The following is a 24,991-nucleotide window of genomic DNA, read 5'->3' on the forward strand; positions in this document are numbered from 1 at the left end:
CATGGGCACAGGCTCACCAAAACTGGACAGATGAAGATTAGACAAAAAAAAACCACCTGGTCTTTTTCCAGTCTTCAACTGTTCAGTTTTAGTCTGTGCCCATGATAGCTTCAGATTCTTGGTCTTAGCTTATTTAAATATTGATTGACTGAAGCCTCCAAGTAAATCTGTCTTGCATTACCTTAGATAAATACTTGCACATTAAACATAAGGCTGAACATGCTGGCCATCTGCTTGTTCATCTGTAAAGTAGTCTAATGTAGATATATTTGTGCTCTTTTTTTGTTAAGTGCATTCTGTATCATCTTCCTGATGATAAGAGGATATACTGGATATACAGTCCATACAGGGTTTTTTGTGATTGTTGCGGCCAAAAATTCTTGATTTTGCTGCGGCTTTTTAAAAAATGTGTGTTTTACTTGAATTGTCTAAATTGCAATTGCATGAAATTGTTTCACACGGTCTTTCGCAGTGATGTTTGTTGGTAAATGAGACCTTTTAGCTGTACTCATGTTCAACGCACGTGAATCGAAGAGGGCTTTAGCTGAATGTGCATTGTGATGATGTCACATGATGCGTCTTGGCCCAAATCTGCAGAAAACCTGTGGTAAAAAAATTGCAAGCTCATCCAAATATAAGTTTCCTTGATTTTGCGTTAATTTCTGTGATTGCAAAATTGCAGATTCCTGGATATACTGGTGGGTGAAATGGGTCATCCAAAATCTTCCTTGCCACACCAAGTGCATGTTGTGTGTTGTAAGCATATGAAGCCTAAATCAGCACTGATCTTTCCCCCCAGTGCATTTGACTTTGCTGAGCATATTCAAAATGTTCATGTTAGAGACTCTTCACAACACTGTATGCAGAAAGTAAGAACACTCAAAATAATAGTCTTTAAAAAAAAAAAAAGCACTAATATTGTTGTATCACTATTAAAATTAACCAGCATATGAATTTATTAGAGGTCACAGCAAGGTCACATGTCTGAAGTAGTTTTTCTTCAGTAGCTTCATTCATGTTTGAAGTATATTCTAAGGGCAGTTCTGGCATACAAATTAGTAACAAAGCACTAGACATATTGGTGGTGGAGGCATTCCCATCAGAGTTGCTGACAGCTAGTTCACTAGTTGTGCTTTAGTATACCTTGAATTAGCATAGATGAAAATGATGGCACATAAAATGTTTTTCAAAAATCCTTTACAAAACGTTTCTGTCAAATTATGCTTAAATTGCTGTGATTTGCAGTATTGTATTCACTACAAGTTGCGAAGCAAATTTGTTTTTCAATATTTTCAATATTTCAAATTTGTTTTTCAATTGTTTGGTACAGCCTACAGATTTTACAGTTTGCTAGCCACCATAAGATCAGTGCAACATTAGATGAGTGATCAGTTAAACAGCTGTTGGTGGGCAAGGTTTTTTGTATAAAAGTTAAGAAACGTTTATTTTCATTTTTTTAGGGTAAAGACTCTACAAAAAATGTCTAAAACCAAAAATAATAATAAACAATCACTAACGTAATTCCACACGTTTGAAACTTTTCTTTTTACTCTACCTTGCCTATTGGCTACATGTATAGAGTGAAGAGATGAGGAGGGAGACCGCACGCTTTGGCGCCATCATGTGAGGGCCATGATGCGCGCGCGAGGGAGGGAGGGAGGGACGACGTCACTGCTGTAGCTCTGTTTTGAACATCGCGTGCGCCACACTCGTTCTCTATTGCGCGCGCACGCGTTATCTCGCTGTCTTTCTTTGGGAAGTACAGAGGCACCGCGCTTAATGACAGGAAAACCAAGACTGTCCCACATATCCTCCCGAAACATCTATCGCAACATGAAAGAAAGTGAGTACTCAGTTTTATTTCCCAGTCTCCTTTCTCTTCAGACTTTGTTGGGGAGTGTTGAAGTTCAGAGCGTGGTTTTTAAGGCAGTCTGCAGTGAAATGCTTCCGCAGAAACACCTTCAGTCTCGTGCGGTGCGGTATAAAATACTAATAACGGTTTATACTAAAGTGTCCTGTCCTATTTTGTTGCACGCGTTCTAAACGTCATGTTTTAAACTGTTACCTCATGTAAAAGCTGTAACTTCATGTAGACTGTGATATGCTCCTCTCACTCACTGCTGATGTAGAAACATGACACATTCACACGGATACTCTTAAAACATTTTAAACACTCAAAGTCTTAAATACAAACATCCTCTCGACTTAAAATGCAATGTTCTGCAATGCAATGTTTGTTTTGTTGTTTCTTCAACCAGAATTCAACTTCTGAATGTATGTACAGGAGGATGTTACTACATTATGCACAATCTGATCACATCTTTGATTCCAAGCAAATCAAGATAATTAAGTATATTTCTGTCGTTGTTTCTTTATCATTTTATTGCAATTTTTTTTTTAAAGAAAAAAGAGAAATTTAGACTATTAAAGGCAGTGCACTGGAGTGAGATGATAACTATTAGAACAGGTAGTTGATGCTCCTTGTTAGCGAACACGTTATGTTAATGAAAGTCCAGACAGACCTCTTGATCTTTAATCTTTTAAGCAGAGAGTAAGCAATTGAAGCCTCCAGTTCAGATGTTCTGTCATGTAATGGATCGTTGACTTTTATTTTCATGACATCTTAGAAAATTGTCTCTGTGGTCCAGTGTGCTGGCTTGAACTTTTTGAGGAGAACAGCAATTTGAGTCAAGTCTGATTTACTACACATACCTGTCATGATCTCTCGCTTGGCTTTGTGAGAAAAGCCTTCAAGACGTTTAATCAATCCTTTGGAAGAAGCTGTAATTGCCCACTTGAGGATGGGAGATAAGAGTGAACATTAAAAGAGTGACGAGGAAAAGAGAGTAATGGCCTGGAGGACCAATGACATGTTTCAACCACTGCCACCCGCCTGCTTAATGACTGTGTTATGGCAAGCTAATGTCTGTTTTGTACACCAGGCTGTGTAAGGGAAACTCTTTACCGCAGCAGTATTGAGGCACTGTAAGGGATTTTTGTCAAACGTAACGGTAAGCTCACACCAGCTGATAATTTGTATTTTGATACATGAATGCACAGCCTGTTTTACTGCTCAGGGTACTCAGAAAGAATAATAATAATAATAATAATAAACAATCCTGAAATGTTGCTTTTCATTGCACTGTTATTGCCTAAATTAGGCCTCACTGATCTGGCGCCTATATTTATTACAGTTTGTTCCTTAAAGCGCTCAGTTTACTAATGACTCACATAACATTAACATAGATGACATGGAATAACATTTGATATCTAGTTCACACCACAGTAATATGTAAACACTACAGCCTCAGCAAAGCAGTTGTCGATTAGACAAATACAGCTGACATTCCAAATAGCTGGACAGGCAGCACACACTATAAATATTCCTCTCTTCTCTGTATTTTGTCTTGCTTAATACAATCACTCACAATTAATGATGTTAGAAGATAAAGCAGACTATTGTATTTCTCTCAATTTGCCTGTGTAACTCAACACCTTCTTTGCTGGAGCGTAATCTGTAATCTCTTCTGGGGCCCAGAAAAAGCTAAACCTTTTGTCATGATGGCATCTTTTGGAAAATGTGTAAAGAGCAGATTTAGTTTATTGCAGGTCACAATCAACTGGTCAGAATTTGTGGAAAACAGTCTACCATTATAAACTGTTGCTTGATTGGTTATTACAAAGTGTAAGGTTTCCTTCAGATTTTGATTTTGATTCAGAGTAGCTCTGGTACGAGAAGCACAGGAAATGCTGCACTTAAGAACAGGATTTCCTCGACAAGCAATTACAACAGGCAATGGTCTCTGCCCAGGTGTCAAAAAATACTTTCAGTCTGTGTGCTTAGACAGTTTAGTGTTTAGCTATCCTGCTCACTTAATAAAGTGTTTTGAAAGCCTTTTGTTTTCAGCTTTCTAAGAAAAGTTTATTCTATGTTGAAATATAAGAGCATTTGGATATCTGCTCTTTTCAAACTTGCACCTGTCCTGACATCTCTCACACTGACATGCTCAGTCTGTCCCTTCATCTCTCTCTCTCTCTCTCTCTCTCTCTCTGTCTGTCTGTGTCCCTCTCTCTCTCACACACGCACACATAATGTAAATGTCAACCATACAATGGCAAAGCCAAAATAGCTTTTTAAATGTTCACTGCTTTAATAGATTATTTTAAGAAATTGTGCCGGTTATAGTTTTTTTGATCTGTAATGAAAATATCAGATTTTTTTGTTTAAAACAACTATATTTGTGTTTATTCAAGCTTTACTCGTATGGTTTTCTGCAAACGTATTAAAAATTCACAGCATTTGCTGAAATTGTGTAAAAAGGAAACCCTGTCCATATGTGGTCATATTCACAGCTGTCATAAATTGTTCAATTAGTATAAAAGTAAGAAATTAATTTGCTAATTTGCAAGTCACATAAGAAGATATGCAAACTTTTTCATTGATGTCAAGCTTGTACAAGCTTGTACACTTCATAAGTATATGTGAATCACTTCCCAAACAGGAATTGCACATAACTGTATTGTTATCATTAAGCCTTGGGACAATTCCAGGACTTTGAATGTGTCATCTGGCCTCACAGTGATTCATATAAAATAAAAATTTCAATCCCCTCCAGCCCAACTCCAACAGTTTACTCACTAGTAACATTAAAGTTGCTTTAGGCAAAAGATTAGTCTTTTTTTTTTTCAAGATTAGGTCTCTAACCTTTAGGTAGATTAGACATTTGAATGATTCCTGGCCATTTTCACGTAACTCCGACCCCAGGATCTTCAGTAGTCTGTATAGTTTCTATAAAATGACTGACAGGAGGCGCATCCAAATACAAACCAGCATTCCAAATCATTTTCCAAATAGGTTTTTAGTACCTTTTGCTAGCCCCACAGCTTAATGCAAGGTTTATTATCATGTTCTACATATCTTCCATGGTTATTTGTACAACTGTGGAATAAAAACAAAATGATTATTGCACCTTTAACCATACAAATATGGGTCTGTTTATTCCTTTGTTAAAGCAGTGTGGTATGACTGGTTTTAAAATGTTCTTCTGAGAACTCCTCTTATATTTGATGGAGAAATAATAAAACTTCCTAAAAGGAGAACAGCAGAAAAGTGGGCCTTTTTGTGTTCACTTCTTTATTTTTCTGTGGTACGTTGACATTTGGATAGAATTCACCTATTATAGCCTGACCTTAACCTTCAATGAAACTTAACTCTAATCATGAACAAAACTATAAGGGGAAGCTTATTCTATACATTACTATAATCAAAGACACAGAAATTAGAACTTTATCTGCTTATCACAAGAAAATACACACACACACAAACAAAGACACAAATACACACATGCTAACATTATTATTGTACTATTATTGTATATTATAAGGTTACATCTTGACGAAAACCTTTCATAAGTTTCATGTGTTTCATTATGGCAATGTTTGACTCAGTGATATTGATCAGTGATATTGATCAGTGATATTGTGATCCTCTGTATCACACTGTGAATGACATTTCTGGACTATTTTTATTTCTCCTGAACATATGATGTCACCTCTTGCTTGAAATAATTTTTACCGTATGTGTCAGCACCTTGCTGTGTTTGTGACAGGAGACCGAGTGGCGTGACTGTGTGGTTCTCCAAATATGTATTCTAGAACTGAACTCCTGACATAACAGCGTGTCCCAGAAGTCCCCATACATAGGGGACTATGTTTGCCAGCACCAAGTTGGTTGTGCCTTCTTCAGTGGATGTTCGTGGACGTCCTCTTCTTGGTTGGTCCACAACACTTCCTGTCTTTTTGAATTTGTTAATAAGTTTGGCAACAGTGTCATGTGAAACGTGCTTGTTATGCACGTCCATTGCAACCTTGCGACAGCTTCCTGATCCAGCCATGAGAATGATTTCTATATGTTCTGATTTCAGTAGGCATTCTTACAGGCTATCTGAAAAATATATATAATATAAAATAAATACGAAAAATTTTGGAATACATTTTGCTAAAAATTGTTAATTTCCCCTATGTATGGAGACTTTTGGTATACCCTGTAGTTTGTCAGCTTTTCAAACTGGTAGCAAACATGTCTTGTTTCCTTCTTTGTGCACTCAGATCACTCACTCTACTGCACAGGTCTTCAGCATCCATTATAATGTTGAGACCTGTTCTGACCTCAGTGTATAGCTAAAGGGCTTGGCGTTAATGCCTATATACAGATAACAAGTGCTCATCTGCATTAAGCCTTGCCACTATAGCTACGGATTTGCATAGAAAATGCAGCGCTTTTATTGAAATCATTAATTCTCCCAGCAGGACGCTAGCCCTGGGCTTTGTAGACACTCTGCCGCCTCACCAATGAAGCATGAAACAAGCAGCCACATAAGTCAGTATTAAATATCTGACTTGTGTTAATGCCAAGAGACTGCGACAGGTTCTGGTCCTCTTGCAGTGAGTACCATCTGAACAGAGAGGACCAAGCACATACATTTTTTGTGCCAGCCTCACTTGACACCTTAAGCCTATAAAATCTGAACCAAACTCAGTTTTATTTTCCATATGTTACACAGACAAGGAATTTGTCTTGGTGGGTTTAAATGTAACACACTACACAGACAACAATTTAGCATTTGCAACTCCTTAAGGAGAATAAGGAATTGAACAAACATTAAACAAATAGGATAAATAATATTTTCTAACTGGGGAGAGTAATGTAATAGAGTTTAAAAGGAATTCTGTACAGTGGTGCTTGAAAGTTTAGAATTTTCTATATTTCTGTACAAATATGACCTAAAACATCTTCAGATTTTAAAATTAAGTCATTAAAGTAGACAATGAGATCCCAATTAACCAAACAAGACAAAAATATTATACTTGGTCATTTATTTATTGAGGAAAATGATCCAATATTACATATCTGTGAGTGGCAAAAGTATGTGGACCTTTGCTTTCAGTATCTGGTGTGACCCCCTTGTGCAGCAATAACTGCAACTAAACGTTTCTTGTAACTGCTTGGAGGTATTTTTTCATTGACTTGACCATTCCAAAACATTAACATTATTCTTCTTTAACCATTCTTTGATAGAACGACTTGTGTGCGTAGGGTGTTTGTCTTGCTGCATGACCCACTTTCTCTTGAGATTCAGTTCATGGACAGACATTTTCCTTTAGAATTCACTGGTATAATTCAGAATTCATTGTTCCATCATTGATGGCAAGTTGTCCAGGCCCAAACCCTGATACTACCACCACCATGTTTCATAGATGGAATAAGGACCTTATGCTGAAATGCAGTGTTTTCCTTTATCCAAACATAACACTTCTCATTTAAATCAAAAACTCTATTTTGGCCTCATCTATCCACAAAACATTTTTCCAATAGCCTTCTAGCTTATACACGTGATCTTTAGCAAACTGCAGACAGGCAGCAATGTTCTTTTTGGAGAGCAGTGCCTTTCTCCATGCAACCCTGCCATGCACACCATTGTTGTTCAGTGTTTTGCTGATGGTGGACTCATAAACATTAACATTAGCCAATGTGAGAGAGGAGTTTAGTTGCTTAGAAGCTACCCTGGGTTCCTTTGGGACCTTGTGGACTATTACATGTCTTGCTCTTGGAGTGATCCTTGTTGGTCCCCACTCCTGGGGAGGGTAACAATGGTTTTAAATTTCCTCCATTTGCACACAATCTGTCTGACTGTGGATTGGTGGAGTCCAAACTCTTTAAGATGGTTCTGTAACCTTTTCCAGTCTGATGAACATCAACAACTCTTTTTCTGAGGTCCTCAGAAATCTCTGTTGTCCGTGCCCTGATACACTTCCACAAACGTGTGTTGTGAAGATCAGACTTTGCTAGAGCCCTGTTCTTTAAGTAAAATAGGGAGCTCACTCACACATGATTATCATCCCATTGATTGAAAACACCTAAATACACCTTCAAATTAAACTGCTAATCCTAGAGGTTCACATACTTTTGCCACCCACATATGTGTAATATTGGGTCATTTTCCTCAATAAATGAATTACCAAGTATAATATTTTTGTCTCATTTGTTTAATTGTGTTCTCTTTCTCTACTTTTAGGACTTGTGTGAAAATCTGAAGATGTTTTAGGTCATATTTATGCAGAAATCTAGAAAATTCTAAACTTTCAAGCACCACTGTATATAAAGTTTGGCAGCTTGTCAATGACCATGGTCATCTTTTATATGCTATAATAAAGATTTCTAGATTTCTGTCTGAAAACAAGATGTCGCTTGAATGTCTGTACAGTTGTCTTGTAAACATATCTAAGTTTACAAGACATCTAAGTTCACCCTGCAGTGGGTTTACTTTTGGACACAGATATATTGCACTGTTCATTTGTGCATCATGAATTGTATGATGTTTAAATCTCCAGACCTGTGTACAGTGCAGAAGATAAAAGTTAAGGGCATCAAATGTTACTAGGTTAAAAGTTGCACATTGAGCAATTTCATAGACCATTTTAAACGCAGCTCAGCATAAGAATTTGCACAGTGTAGCACATAAAAGAGCTTGCATAATACTTGCTAAATTAAAATCTTTTAGTCTGTGTTATTTGGTTCTTCTTTTTCAGTAGCTCTTTTCTAATTTGTTAAGTGAGTACTGAAATCATTTACTGTGGGGGATTACTGTATACCATCACATGATTTGCTCTAAGAATAAAGTGTTTAGTTATAGTGAAATTGGACCCTTATTGTTATGTAGTGAATGTTCATACAGATAAAACCTTCACTATAATAATACAGCTCTGTTCCTCGTGGCCCAGTTTCAACATATTTGTGCCACAAGGCCTATAAATAATGCAAGGTGATACAAGGTGAAATCATTGTTAGGGTACTGTTGAGCTACTTGCACATGCATGTTGAGTAGGTTCCAGCCCAATTGAATTAGTTCCCTTCCAGTTGCTTAATATTATCATTTAAAAGCTTCTGCTCTTTGAGCAGATCAGTATCTGCATTAGCTTATTGGCAATAATGACAATTTGGACAAGTGAAAACACTCTACCATCCCCAGAACATAGTCAACACATTATATTAAAAGCAGTTGTGTATGTCCACTGGAGAATTATGGTAGTATTTGTCAAAGTTGTTGATGCAGCTATTATCTGTTTTGTTATGTGCTGAGTAACTGCACAGTAATTATGGTGCAAGAGCACTTCAGTTTGGTTTGGGATTACATTTGTGTTCTGTGACTATTTTTAAAACTCAGTTTTAACTGCACATCTCAGAATGAAGTTAATATATATTTGTGTAATAGAGCCCACACATTTTAAACCAGTAATGGGTAATGACTTACAATATGATTATGACTAGTATTACTAGCAGTAGTATGGGTGGTGTAAATAAAAAAAAATCTTTCCCTTTGTGACTTGCTTGACAAGACTGTGCCGTTATACAAAATCATCCACGCCTGGGTGGTATGACATGGCCTGACATGAAGCCAAAATGGATTCTTTTCATATAACAGCATGGCCCAAAGTATGTTATTCCTCTTATACCAGAGTGATTCAGCAACAATTAAAATGCTTAATTTATTAATGATTGACACGTCATGCTTTTTAATGATTTATAGTTACTTGAACATTTAATGTGGAATGTCTGCGAGGCAAGCTTAGTTCCTGTTATCCCTTATGTTATGGCACCTATAAACAGTTTTTTTCGTCGCCAGCCTTTCTTTTTTCTGTCCTCTTGAAGTTAATGATGACAAAAAAATGCAGCTTGTCATGCAACTGAGAAACCGGAAAGCTCATACTTCTCTGTCCTGAAGACTCTCTTTTGTGTCAGGAAACGTACTGACTGTTCCAAAGCGCTGACACGCAAAACTCCTTTGTTAAATGTAACTAAATGTCTCCTAACAGATAGCTTTTCAAAATCATTGATTATACACTTTTCATTTTAAACAACACAGCATTTTTTAAAAATCCATTTATTATAACCCTTAGGATTTTGTGGAGCTATACAAGTTCCTGTGCATGAGCTGTTCCTATAGGAATAATAATATAATAACATAATAACATGTGCTGTTGTGGAAAATTAATCAACATCTTCTGATTTGAGACTTGCTTCTAATGTGTCAGTTATGTTGTGGAATAACTTTTTTTACCTTACACAGGTAAATTTGTATTACAGTCAATCCTACTTCATTCTATAATGTTTCAAAATATGACAGGTATTTTTTCCTCAGAAATGTAATGGTAAAAGTGGAGCATTAATAGGTAGGTAAGATAATATAAATAAGAATAGGTTCTTGCTGAAAGGTTTTTGATAGAAAGGAAATTAGATGTGCTTGATGAGATTATTGAGGAGACCTTTCTATAAGGTCTGTGTCATGGAAATTGATCATGAAATGAGATGAGATGTATGGAATTGTTAAGGCCATCTATGATTTGACTGTTCTGTACTTCTACACTGGTGCTGATAGACTGACAGCCAAGTGAGATGCATACCTGTGATTATTATTACCCTGTCATGACCTGCTCTCAACACAGTGCAATAACAGTTATATGGAGAGGGACAGTCTTAAAATAGTCAACCAGACAATCAGAAAGTCATAGTCAAAAAAGTGTCTGAAAATGTCAAAATTACATGATTGACCGAAGAAATTAAGCCCATAATGCAAGCCTGAACTGAAACTAACTGCAGTAGAGCATTACCAAGACAGATATTCAGCATTTGGAGATGTCTTTGTGTTAAAATGATGCTTATATTCAGGTAGCTTATGTTTATTAATTATTTCATTATCTTACTAATTATTCACTTATTAGGGCAGGTAGTGTTGCCGTGTGTCCTGAGTTGGTTCGGGTTACTGTCTGTGTGGAGTTTCACATGTTCTTCTGAAGTCCACATGGCATTCCTCCATGTTCTATGGTTTCCTCCCATCTCTCAAAAACATGGCATGGCTGTTGTGACCTTAAAGTATGATACATCCATCCATCCATTTTCTATACTGCTAATCCTACACATGGTCATGGGGGAGCCTGGAGCTTATCCCAGTGAACTCCGGGCACAACTGGGGGAGGAAACCGGAGTACCCAGAGGAAACCCCCAAAACATGGGGTGAACATGCAAACTCCACACACAGGGTGGAGGTGGGATTCGAACCCCCAACACTACACTGCTGATAAATAAAAAGTCCAGTGTGAGCTTTATCTGATGGTGCTAATGTAAGCTGTTTTTCATGGGACAGTAGCTGCATAGGCTCATATACTTATCGGACTGTAACACTGCTCATGCTGAAATCCGATTAAAATTCCTGTCATAATTTGGGGGAGATGGATATATTACAGGTGCATCTGAAAAAATTAGAATATTGTGGAAAAGTTCGTTTTTTCCTCTAATTTAATTAAAAAAGTGGCTGACATAACCTGAGGCCCTTTAATGCTATGAAGCTGTTTTATAACTAGAATGCAAAAACTGAATGAAATATGTAGACTACCGGACCTGTTGCCTGAATTCCTGGGTGTTAGTAACTGGCTTTCTAAGTAATAGTGTCATTTGAATCAGATATATTTTGACTTTGTTTAATAGGTCATGTTCATGCAAATTATATTAAAAACATTTTCTCAAATGCAAATATAATGATAATTTTGGCCTGCCATTCTTGTCTGAGACGATCCCTTTTTTGCAGCTAGTTTCCTGGACATTCAGAGGGGAAGCTCTGAATGTATATTATGACGGTACATGAATACCAAACAAAAGTTTTTCTAGTATCTATATTTTTCTATTTTACACACATAAACAAGAAAAGTCTGAAGCACATTTTCACTCCTGAAAACTATACTCAGATGCAGATGGTCTGTTGGCTTTCTTAATACTGATTCTGCCCAGTGTACAGTGTGTTCCAGTAGCACAAATTACATGCAGATTGCACAGATCTTCAGATACTGTTTGCTAAAAATTCTGTACGTTGTCATTTGAACAAACTCTTTCTGATCGTAATATAATTCCAACAATATTGTGCTTTAGTTAATCACGTACATCTACTCAGCTTAAATCTAAAATGTCACACATATCACTGTTATTAAAAAATCCATGTTTTTTGACAGAATATTTGAAAACGTAATCTTGATCCTTGGCTCGTCCCTGTAGATCGTGAGTTAGCCTGTTATTGGTGTGCATGTGTTATAGAGAATACTTAAGTTTGTCCTTTTGTCCTTCATCTGTAAGCTATACATGAAAATAAACCTCAGATGACTTTCTTGCTGAAGGCCTGCCAGGCTGGGCAATAGTATTCCTGCACTAACGTATGAGGTTTGATAACGCCTAATGAACAAATGAATAATCAAGGGCTTTATTTAGACTGATCTCCTTGTTGATCTTTTTCCCCATCTCACTCTCTCTCTCTCTCTCTCTCTCTCTCTTTCTCTCTCTCTTTCTCTCTCTCTCTCTCACACTTACTCCCACTCCCTCCTCAGATGGAAGAGGAGAAGTCGATCTTTCAGCTCTCGTTGATTAAAAAGCCGGCTGTGTGTTTACTGTTGTGAGGCTGATGTGCGAACATGGGGTCTTTCCCACCAGGCTGAGGAACACAGGCTCAGAGGGCAGCGAGCATGCTGTGTCGTCAGGAAGTGGCATGTTTACGTTCATCATTTAGCATGTCTGAATGGGATGATCTACAGGGATGCCTGTCACAAACACAAAGTTGCTGATGGTCTAACACAATCCATCTGCCAGAATCTGAGCAAAATGTGTAATGGTTCAGTTGAACTATGTAAGAGACACTTTCAAATGGCTTCTGTAGGCCACTATAGATATTTCTGATATTGTAGTGCCATTCGGTTACATGGGTTTTTTTTCTCCACACAATATGAATAAAGCTTGTAATTGGATCAGTATAAGATAAAGTAATCATTATAGATGCGGTGATTAGTGAGTCCTATCTCTGTGTTGTTTTTTGCTGCAATCACTTTGTTTAATGATGATACATACAGGGCGCTTTATTCACAGTAGATCATAAGAATTAATTAGCAAGGCTGACATTTCTAATTCATGCAACATGACCTTTATCTGATTTAAATGAATTGATCGGAACTGTTCTTGGTAAATATGGTGTGTAAACATGCAACAATGTTGTTTGTTATCAGCAATATAGCTCAGTATGTCTCAATAATGGCTGCATTTTTTGATGAGCTTGATAAGTATGTGAGGAGTGCATGATCTTTTATTGAATCTTTTTTCTCAGCACCTAATTCCAGGCTTATTTTAAAGTTTATAGTAAGCAAATCGCTTTCACTGTAGACACTGTGGACTCTTTAATGGGTTGGTCTTTTAAAAGGTCCATAGTCCATTGTTTAATCCTACAAGTGAACTTGGTTGTTAAATCTGGAACTGGGTTATTAAAGCTGCCCCATGCTGTTAAATGCCAGTTTAAAAAAATTTACAGTAACTGTTTTACATACAGTGGATATAAAACGTCTACACACCCCGTATACAAATAAAGTGAAAAACAATAAAGGGGAAAATAAGAAAACTGAAAAACTTACATTAACCTAGCTGCATAAGTGTGCATACCTAACTAATACTTTGTTGAAGCATCTTTTGATTTTATTTCACTACTCTTACTTTTTGGTTAAGAGCCTATCAGCATGGAACATCTTGACCTGGCAATATTTTCCCAGTGTTTCTTGTAAAAACATCATCAAATTGTAAGGGCATCTCTTATGGGTCCGTGGTAGCTCAGTGGTTAAGATGTTGGGCCTCTGAGCTGAAGGTCGTGAGTTCAAATCCCAGCACTGCCCAGTTGCTACTTATGGGCCCTTGAGCAAGGCCCTTAAACCTCAAATGTTCAGTTGTGTAGATGAGATAAATGTAAGTTGCTCTGGAGAAGGATGTTGGTCTCAGATCTGGGCTCAGGCTAGGCCTTTTATAAACATTGATTTTCTTTTGGTTAAGCCATTTCTTCGTTGATTTGGATGTATGCTTTGGGTCATTGTTGTGCTGAATGGTTAAATTCCTTTTTCATCTTCAGCTTACTAGCAGATACCTGAATGTTTTGCACTAAAATCGATTGGTATTTGTAGACATTCATGATTCCTTCCACCTTGATAAACCTGCCTGAAAATATGAGAGATTGTTGTCACATGCAGAGAGTAATCAGTACTTGTCAGATTTTCCTGCAGCTCCCTGGTAAGATTTTGTCTTGTATTTTTGTAAATTTTGGTGGGATGTCCTGTGCTTGGTAATGTCATTTTGGTGCTCCATTTTCTCTAATCAGAATAATTTCATTGATGAAAGCTGTAGGATAATTATTTTTTAACATGAGATTGAAAGTGATTGGTTTGGTCTGAACACAGCCACATCCCCAATTGTAAAAGCATGTGCACACTTATGCAACCAGGTTACTATAATTTTTTTTTAAAAAAATTCTATTTTTCCCTAAAATGTTTCTGACTGTTTTGCACTTCATTTTTATACATTGTAATTTCACACTGAGGGTGGAAAAAGACCTGACATGATTAATCTTTTGTTGTTTTTTTTACTTCACAAAAACCTGCCATCTTAACAGGGGTGTGTAGACTTGTCATATCTATTGTACATAATTTTCACCGATCTGAGTCAAACCTTGGCATTGGTAGGCTGTGAATTTCAAGATAAATAAAAAATGTCAAAAATCACAGACTCCCTGTCTATGCCTTACAGATCCCACTTTGAGAACCTCTTTGCTAGACCATACACAGACATTTTCTCATTGCCTGTCAGCAAATACACAAAATCTCATTTGCTCGGTATTAAGTACTTCGCATAAAACTCACTAATATCTGGTGTTCTGTGAATATAGTGTTCAAAAAAGGTTTTTTTTTCACTGAAATTCAGGGCATAGAGGTGCGTGCACATGGAAATGTGAAGAGCCAATCAGATTACAACCTTGAGCAGATGCTATGCGTTACGTGTGAAGAGCGTCTGAGGCTGACATTACACCAAGCCAAGCTGTGCCTTCCATATTTCAGACACTTATATATTTCAGGATTTAAAAAAATAGCTATTTGCATGTAAAGTTTGAGTCATTCACATATTAATTTGCAGTTTAAATAAGATTACATTCACATTACCAGTTTGAAGTGACACAAATCCAAATGTTCTGTGTTAATGTAATACAGATCTGAATTTTTTCTGGATCTGGTCTTTTCAAATCAGACCTGGACTGTTGTTGTAGTTGGTCCTTGTTTGATTAAATGTCCAGTATGTAACCATGAGACACGAATGAGAAAGGTCTGATCAGAATTCATGTGGCATTTAGCCCAACATATAATATATGCACACATCACTGTTGTTGTTATCATCCAGTGTCTGCAATCAGTGAAAGGATGTGGAAATTTAGTTAATTACTTAATATTTGGAGAATCACTTTAAGCAGAATTGGAAGGAACCTATAGAAATCGAATAATGTAGTGAAACAGTTGACCAAGAAATCAACATGTCCATACATGGTGTTTCGGGGACAGGTGCATTCATATTGAAGACAGCTTTGGGTCACATTGAGTTACAAATGTTAACTGTCAAGATAGACCGATCTAATCTGAGTGAAAATCTGATAATATAGAACAAAAGGGTGGACATGCATAGAAAATAAAACTGAGAGATGGAACAGTGTATGGTAAGTCAATGGAAATGCATTGTGCGTGTGCTGGCTGTAAGATTCAGCAGAGCCTTTGTCTTAAGAGGTAAGCTAATCCTTTTTGGCAGCCTAGCAAACTGTGTTCTGGACAACATTTGTCAAGTTTGTAGGGCAGCTCCATATTTGTATCAATGTCCATAATCATTACTCATTTATCCCATACAGACAAGTGAGTATGTCTTTCAGAAGGCTACAGTGCTCACGCAGAGGATTCTTTGAATGCTTTGAGTATGTCTTGGGTTATTTTAAGTGCATCTTCACCAGTAGGTTGTGAATGAAGTAGGTACATGAAGTGTATCCATTCATTTTGGTCATGCAATGAGGGGAAATAGGTATTTGGACAATTTTGATTATTATACTTCCAGTGCAAATACATTTATCCTTCAAATTTACACAATACCTTTTCATTTTGTACTTATAAATATGAACAAAAAAGTATGTATTCATAGGCATAAATAATTTGATAGGGAAAAAGTATTGGAAAACCACAAATTAAATTGTGCCCTATTTCTCTTGGCAAATTAGCTTCAGTTGCCCAAGGTTACAAGGGTCTCTCTGATAGGCTTACAGTTTCAAAATCCTCCATAAATGTTTGAACGGGATTAAAGTCAGGAGATTGGCTCGGCCATGCAGTGCCTTCTTGAGTACGTTTCGCTGTATGTTTTCAGTTATGTTCTTCTTGAAACGTGCATTTTCTCCCCAGATTCAGTTTATTACCCGATGAGATTAAATTCTCCTGTAATCTGTCCTGGTACATTGCTCCATTCACGTTTTACGGTTCTGCTTTGTCTAAGTGCTTTTAGATGTGTGTCTCTGTGCTTCTTTTTTTAGCAGAGGGGTGTAGAAATGGAGGTGATTGTGGTGCAGTTAATTGCTTATTGTTCTCTGTGTAACTGTTGTTCCTGCTGTTTCAGGTCATCCTGCAACTCTTTTTGAGTGGCTATTGGCTTCTCTCTTACCTTCCATATCATTAGTCTGGGAGCACATTGTAAAGTCTTCTGTGGCCTACCTTCCCTGGCACAGTTAGTTGTGGGTTCATAAACTTTCCACATGCATATTATCAAACCAGTTGTACTGACAGGGTTATGTAAGGTCTTTGTAGTTTTTTTCCATTCGAGTGTTATTTAATAATGTTAGACACCTAAGAACTTTAGAAAGCTCCTTCACCTTCAGCCTGAATGTTATTTGCTACATGAAATCTTCTCAGTCAATGGCAACATCTTTTATAATGACACAAGTATTTTTGTTTTGTTTTGTTTGAAAGCACTTATATCCAGAACTTTATTTATATCTAGATTTATTTTTATGTAAACTTTACATGTGCAAATTTAAAGAATATATACACTGGAAGTATATATATTAAAAAGTGTCCAAACACTTATTTCCCTTCACTCTATATATTGGACTCTTGTTTGATCTCTGCCCTGTGTCAGTCTGTCTTTGTTTGCAATTCCAAGCATATTATGCTGCTGTGATCAGTTACTCCATTTTTGATGTGACTGTCAGGGTCCCTGTACAGTAGAGTTTGTTGCTGCAATGAGTGTCCTTCCTTGATGTTTTGCAGATTACCTACTGTTGAATGTCAGAAAAATTAGGAGCAAGTTAAATTAAATCTGAATCCAAGTAGCAATGAAAATTTTATTTCAGTATACATCAATATCTGTAGAGCACAACATATTTCAAAGGCAAACTCAGATGTAATGATTTAATGCAATGTGATCGTTACTGGCTCGGCACATACTGTATCTTTGATTATTTATGTCCAGTTGATTGTGAATTGTTACATACCCTTAAGACAAAATGAAGAAGACAAAGATACTAGAGTTATGCAGTATCAGAAAGGCAAAAAGATATTCATGGGGAAATGTTAATAGAAAAAAACCATGAACAGCAGGAACACTGAAGCTAACTCTGGTTTGTTAACAGAAGGTGCAGGACAGTCTTTATTTTGTTTTTGATTTAATTTAAACAATACTTGATATCAGTGATATCAGTTACAAAGCTCACATCTCATTTTCTGATTGTGGTATAATCATTCTCTAAAAACTTATATACCCACTCTTTGCGTTTAGAAATGCTCCTCACCTTTTTTGTATCGTCTGAACAGCTTTGGGATTCCCTCAGTGGTGCTATTCACCCTCCCCATTTTCCATGCCAGGTTGCTTCACCAGTCATTGCTAAGTCTGCTTGTGTCTCTTGTAACTCTGCCAGATGTCATACACGGCCTTCTTCAAATGAGGTCTGGAGTACAAGCCAGTCATGGTATTTTTTTGTTTGTTTGTTTGTTTTGTAGATAAATTACAAACATTTGCACTCAACTGTACTGTTCTCATCTGAAGGAATGTGTGAAGTGGGATACATTGTGTTGAACCTGTGTTTGCTATACTGATTAGAACCAGAGAGCTTTTCAGCAGTGATTGATTTGCGCATCCTCAAATTATACAAGCAATGATAATATCAAAGATTGAAAATGCACACAAACTGCATTTTACATTTTGGGTCTAAGGTTTTGTTCTGGGTCTGAGATTTTTTCGTCATTTGTTAAATGAAAACGCAATATTGTTGTTGGTTTTTTAAATCAAAAACCTACAGCATTAAACAGACAAGTTTAAAAAAACTTGTCATTTTTGTGTTTGCTGTTCTTGTTTGTCTGTATGTGCTGTAGTACTGTCAGGAGATGCCAAACTAGAATAATTAATAACAAGAATTAATAAGTCAGTCCTCAGCTGGTTTATTGGATCATTGAATATAAAAGAAATTCTTTTGACCAATCTTCTGTTTGTCCTAGTTTGAGTGGCATCTGGCATAAAAGCTTCTTAAGGACACATTGATACCAGGAAGCTAAGTCTTATTGCACATAGTGCTCACAAAGCAAAAGCTAACCTGTTGGTTTTGCTATTTTTGATATTACTGTTGATAAAATGGTTGCTGATAAGGTCTGCTGTTCGTCACATGACCATATTCCAACATTGTAATCTATAACATATAAGTAGTGCCTACTCAGCATGGCTCAAGGTCCCTTTCCAGAACCTTCAAACTAACTGTTCCTCAGTGGTGGAATGAAATTCCAACCTCAATCCGGACCACAGAATCTGTCACTATTAAAAAAAAAACAGCTAAAGATCCACCTCTTCCGTGAGCACTTAACTAACCCCTAAAATGCCAACCCACATTATTAAAAAAAAAAACCAACAACTTACTCTGGCTCTTACATCTCTACGTATGTGCACTTTGCTTCTCTAGAACTCAATTATAAATCTTGTATTGTAGCATTACTTGTATTGTTCTCTGCTTGCTATATCGCTTTCTTGGATTTCCTCATTTGTAAGTTGCTTTGTATAAAAGCATCTGCTAAATGAATAAATGTCAATGTAAATAACAGGCCTTTTCGGTGGAGCTGACTAAGAGAATGTGAACTTCTGTTGGTCATTTCATAATAATACACAGAATTTTAGTCAATGAAAAGCTAAACATGGTTTGTTGGTGATAACCAATCTTGTTTATGTGCATCTTTAAGATTAGTGAAAAATATGGATCATTATTTTGAAAATCATCCCTCCCCTCCACTGTAAGTCCTATATTTACACATTTACTATAAGTCGTAGTCTCTATATTTCGTGATAATTAATTAATACCACATTCTGAGCAGGGAAACAGTATACTGTTTAAAATGTTGTGGGCTGTTCTAAATCCCAAGTTTGACTAAATTTAAATCAAATGTAAAATATAAAACTCTGTTCTCATGGATATATAAAAATGTTAGCACATTTGCCTTGCACCACCAGGGTTGGGGATTCGATTCCCACCTCCGCCCTGTGTGCGCAGAGTTTGCATGTTCTCCCTGTGATTCGGGGTTTCCTCCGGGTACTCTAGTTTCCTCCCCCAGTCCAAAGACATGCGTTGTAGGCCGATCAGCTTTTCCAAATTGTCAATAGTGTGTGAGTGTGTGCACGATTGTGGAGTGGATTGGCACCCTGTCCAGGGTGTCCCCACCTCGTGCCCTGAGTCCCCTGGAATAGAGTCCAGGCTCCCTGCGACCCTGTGTCAGATAACTGGTACAGAAGATGGATGGATGGATGGTTTGTGTCAACAGATTCTCTCTTTCCTGGAAATCTTTCATTGTTTTGAGAAAGCTATGTAAACAGTATCATCAATATTACCAATTCCTTATCACACAATTATGTTAAAACAGTTATTGTTATAAACAAGTAGCATAATTAATCCTTGATTGTAAGCTTTAATTGAATTTTGGGAAATAGTCCAGTCTTTGTACTGAATATTTGCTATATTTGCATGAGTGATTAATGAATCGTCTCTGTCTCAGGCTTTTGTTAGTGAGTGTGTATGCACAAAAGGATGAGCCTGAGCTGGTTCTTGCATGCCATGTTTAACATTTGTTAATCTCCACAATTCATTTTATCACCTTTGCTCCACCATTGGTCATTTGAGCTTATGTCCCTAGGAAGATAATATAAACTGTCCCATGCAAACAGAGAACTTGACTTCCCTCCACATAGCATTGTTACAACACTGTACTTCAATAGCAACACTTCTGTCAACATTGCTTCTTATCTCTGGCAGTGCACAATGGCTAAAAGTGTTAGTGATAGTCCAGTACTAACGGGAAGAGGAAAATAATGTATTTGAAACATTATGTAGCTTTATATGTAAGATTGCTCTAAATACTCTAAATAAGAGTATTTTCAGCCTTTGACCATGTGGTCATCTTTATAGTGACTTTCATAAATATTAATAACTTACATAAAAGCTCCAAATCCACTGCTATCCCGCACTTGATAAAATGGATAATGAAGATAAATGAATTAAGTTTAGACACTAAATAGTGAGTGTTATGGGTTAATAATTATTATATCTGAGTTTAGTTTATATTGTCCGTCATACATTCTGCTATACTGCCATCAGGCTGATCCAGTTAAACCTAAACGTGACAGAAAGTGCATTTTGCCCTAATATTTTACCATTTGATTTTCAACCCTAACTTATCCAAACCTTTTCTTTTTGTTTTGCAGATGGTCACAGCTGATGGGGCCAAAGAAAATAAATCAGAAAGCAGTGTTCAGTGAAAGAAGAGAAGGAGACCATGCTATGAAGTCCAGCTGTTACGGGCCGCTGCAGGAGCACACCCTTTTTATGACCCATTTGAGCTCATCTTTCTTGTTCAATGATTAATAGCATTTCCAATGTTTAATACCATTGAGGCTGGTGATTCCAGAATTATTGTACGTTCGCTTTGGTCTCCTTTCAAAAATATTTATAACAAAGGTTTAACGGCCCGCCATGAAGTGTGATAGAGATGTGAAACCTTAAGCTCAACATGCTTGAGCATCATGGGCACAGGATTTGTGTTTGTGCCTCAATCACAAGCTGAAGATCTATGAAGAAGAACATTAAGGAATGTATCACAGAACTTCCTGTAGATTTGGATTGTAATGTTTTCTTTTCATGACAAAATATGACTTGATTTTGGACCTTAGACAGCGCAACTATATCTTGATTATGATATCAAGTCTCATAAAAGGTGAAGAGATGTGTAACGTCTCAGCTTCCTGTAATGTTGATTCAAACATCGATCAGTTCTTTCAGCCAGTACTATACATTATTGTTATCATCCTTGGCTTCCCAACAAACTGTATGGCTCTGTGGGCTGCCTACCTGCAGGTGAAGCAAAAAAATGAGCTGGGTATCTATTTGATCAACCTTTCTGTGGCTGACCTCCTTTATATAGCCACATTGCCACTTTGGATTGATTATTTCCTCCAACACGATAACTGGATCCATGGGCCAGGGGCTTGCAAGCTGTTCGGCTTCATTTTCTATACCAATATATATGTCAGCATTGCTTTCCTCTGCTGCATTTCTGTGGATCGTTATTTGGCAGTGGCTCATCCACTCAAGTTTGCCAAAGTGCGTCGGGTCAAAACAGCTGTTTTGGTCAGTGCCATAGTCTGGATTATGGAAGTTGTGGCCAACTCGGCACCACTCTTTCACGATGAACTGTTTGCAGCACGCTTCAACCGTACCTTCTGCTTTGAGAAGTATCCTATGCAAGACTGGGTGGCAGGGATGAACCTCTACCGCATCTTTCTGGGCTTCTTGGCTCCCTGGTGCTGCATGTTAGGAGCATACAAAGGAATCCTGAAAGCAGTGCGTGGCAATGTTTCCACTGAGCAGCAAGAGAAAGCTAAGATCAAGAGGCTAGCTCTTAGCCTCATCCTCATAGTGCTTCTTTGTTTTGGACCCTATCATATGCTCCTGCTGTGGCGCAGTGTGCTCTTTCTCATCAACCCCTGTGACTGTCGGGTGGAAGAGTATTTATTTACTGCCTACCACGTAGCCCTCGCTCTCACTAGCCTCAACTGTGTGGCAGATCCAATCCTCTACTGTTTTGTGAATGAAGGAGCTCGCAGCGATGTGAGCCGTGCCCTAGCCACCCTCATGGCAGCCTTTCACCGAGGACAAACCACAGACATGTTAATGGGGGGTTCCATCACTGTAGAAACACCCCTGGCCAGCAACAAACCAGATCTCTACGGAGAGGTCAAAACAAATTCCTATAAAAGTGAAATTGAAACTTTGAAAGAGGAGTGTCTTCAAATGACCAAACTTAGTGTTAAAAAGTGAAGCGATGCAGTATGTATGTAGGCATATGTATGTCAAGAGATCTTCAGGGACCCTGAGCCTCAAGTTTCCTTACAGTTTATGTCAACAATGTTGGCGTTTAAGTAAATTGTTAGTGTAAAACCCAGCTCTTTGAATGTTATACCACATGCCTTGTTTATTAACGTTTGGAAATTGTAATTTACAAATGACAAAGAGTTCCCTTCCAAAAATTATTTAACACCTTACTTACCCCTGCTAACTTATCAATTATAAACACATTCCTTTATTTATAGCTCATGCCACCTTGAAGCTCAAAGAAAGATCATGGCAGAGCTTTAGCTGTAACAAGTGTAAAACTTTTTGCAGTAAATTATTACTTCTTCCACGGTTAGACACAAGTTTTTAAGCATTAATTATATTTTTGAAACAGTTTATACTGCAAACACTAAAATGGTAGTGGCCTTTTGTGAGAAAAAAAGTGATTTATTGTTTCAGACAAAATGCAATTATCTTGAGATGATTCCATCTTAATCTTATCAATGAAATACACTGTAGTATATTCTTAAATCTGAAATTAGAAAATGGAGTCTCATGAAGATATGAATTCATGTTTTCTACCATTTATTCTTTGCTTTGAGACACAACATTTTAGTTTTTGAGTACTCATGTTACATATACACTATACCATTGCTTTGAAAGCATGTAAATTATATTTATTTAATTTAAAACTACTAATTTAACAATTGTTTCAGTTGTTCAGGTCCTTAGAATCCCCGTCAGTCTGAGAATCATGTGTATATGGTTAGAGTTATAATAAACCTTACAGTTTTAAAATGCAAATGATATATGAATATTATATAACATATTATATTTAATCATATATCTCTTCAAATGTTCCTTTTACAAAGTTCCGACCTATCAAACTTTTTGCTCTTTGAGTTTTTTTTTTTTCCTAATAATTTTAATGAGGTAAAACAGCATTCCAGAGAGGAGAATAAAATGTATGATCTATATACAGTATGACTGTCACAAGTACCTACATGTAATGCATCAGATGAGTCTTATTCGTTCTCGAGCTAAAAATGGTATTTATTGTGGATAAAGTTATAGTGAAAATAATATTTTAAGTTTTAATGAACAGTGGCAAAGCACTGCTTAACTGATGTTAAAAATTGGGATCAAGGTTTTGAATGTCAAGCTGTTTAGAGGGATTTTTTATTTTATTTTTAATTTTTTTTCCAGAAAAAAAGAACGTGTTTGAAGTTTGCAGTAACTGTTTTGAAAACGTGAATATTCCAAAAGCTAAAGCACCTGAGGAAATCAAGAAGTGTTATATTACCAAGGCTGGAGTATGTTAGACATTTGATGTTAATCTACATGTTATGTAGATGTTAAAATACATGTGTCACTCAGTTGTCTATTGTTTGTCTATTTTCAGTGACCCACAGACATTGGTAATGATAATGCATCCAAATAACAGACTTTGCACATGTTTACATTCCTGTTCAGATGAATTCTTGGAACTTTCCACCATAAATCATGAATGTCTTTTAAATCTTAGAGGTTTGCAACTGAACTGGGGGTGCCTGTTATGCCAAAATGGAATAAATTATGTCAGTTCAATCATTTCTTAGTTTGGTTTTGGCTTGACCTTATATGAAAAGGGCAAATAAGAGAGATGGTGCCATAAAGCACTGTGTATGTAGTGTGTTTTTCATATTTAAATGGTGGAAGTTCAGTTAAAATCCATAGCAAAATCCCCAGATTTGAATAAACACCTACAGAGTTGATATACTTGAGCAGGAAACAAATACGATCTATGAGAGTAAATACAACACTGGAACTTTTCCTGTGTACTATAGATTATAAATAGCTGCTAATGGGAACATTATGTCTTTATTTTCTGTCTCCTTATTTAAGGTTTTTAAGCTTGTGCACTCAGAGCAAAATCCCCAGTGCTGAAATAACACCTAGAGTGTTTATTTAACACTTTCAGTGTTCATTTGTGTACATTTGGACATATATCAGCACTGAAGGTGTTAACTCAACACTGGGGATTTTGCTGCAGCACGTCAGAATGGCTCACATCATTATGTGGTATTGATCTGTGCTGATCTTGAGGTGTCACCCTGAAGTAGTGTTTATCTGATCACCATTCTCCATGACACTTCTTCAATTTTCACTATTCATAGCAGTTCAGCCAGATCCAGGCTCTTAATCCATACACTGTGACTCCTGATCCATGTTTTCTTTGACATGGAGATGAGGAAGGTGGCCACCACTTCCCAATATAGTACATGGTAGTGTCAGATGTTAGTCACGGAGGACCACAGCACTGCAGGCTTTACCATTGTATCTCATTTAACACACCTGATTCAACACACCTAATGACCAAGGATTCGTGGGCTGAATTTAGTGTGTTAGAAGAAATAAATACTTATCTGTGAAGAGCTGTGGTCATTAGGGACATTCATGTATATGAATAAGTCATGCTAGTGACTGTAAGGGTTTATCATTAACTTTCTGCTCTAAAAATTTACAAATCGCATGTGTGATTTGCATAGGTTTTTTTTATTAACAACCTTTTCTTAGTTCGTCATGAAAATGTGTCTAATAATACATCATATTTTTTATCACTGAGCCATAAGTCTTAATATCTGACATAAACAAAAGCCAGTACTAACCAAGATACACCCACGGTGGTTAATCATTAAATGAGATTTACAGAAAGTTGCTACAGC

The 24,991-nt window shown here is 36.9% G+C and overlaps 1 protein-coding gene across 1 annotated transcript; it reads left to right on the plus strand.

Moving 5' to 3' along the window:
• The first annotated feature begins 1,661 nt into the window (after nucleotides 1-1,661).
• gpr4 (G protein-coupled receptor 4) lies at nucleotides 1,662-23,668 on the plus strand. Its single transcript, XM_053647487.1, has 2 exons — nucleotides 1,662-1,843; nucleotides 20,660-23,668. Exon 2 carries the CDS (start codon nucleotides 21,093-21,095, stop codon nucleotides 22,269-22,271), a length of 1,179 nt encoding a protein of 392 aa, XP_053503462.1. The 5' UTR covers nucleotides 1,662-1,843; nucleotides 20,660-21,092; the 3' UTR covers nucleotides 22,272-23,668.
• Nucleotides 23,669-24,991: the final 1,323 nt, after the last annotated feature.

The sequence above is a fragment of the Ictalurus furcatus genome, chromosome 17, assembly GCF_023375685.1.
Source record: "Ictalurus furcatus strain D&B chromosome 17, Billie_1.0, whole genome shotgun sequence".
NCBI classification, from domain to species: Eukaryota; Metazoa; Chordata; class Actinopteri; order Siluriformes; family Ictaluridae; genus Ictalurus; species Ictalurus furcatus.

Coding starts and splice junctions, on each gene's coding strand:
- gpr4 (XM_053647487.1), top strand. CDS start 21,093: ATGACAAAATATGACTTGATTTTGGACCTTAGACAGCGCAACTATATC.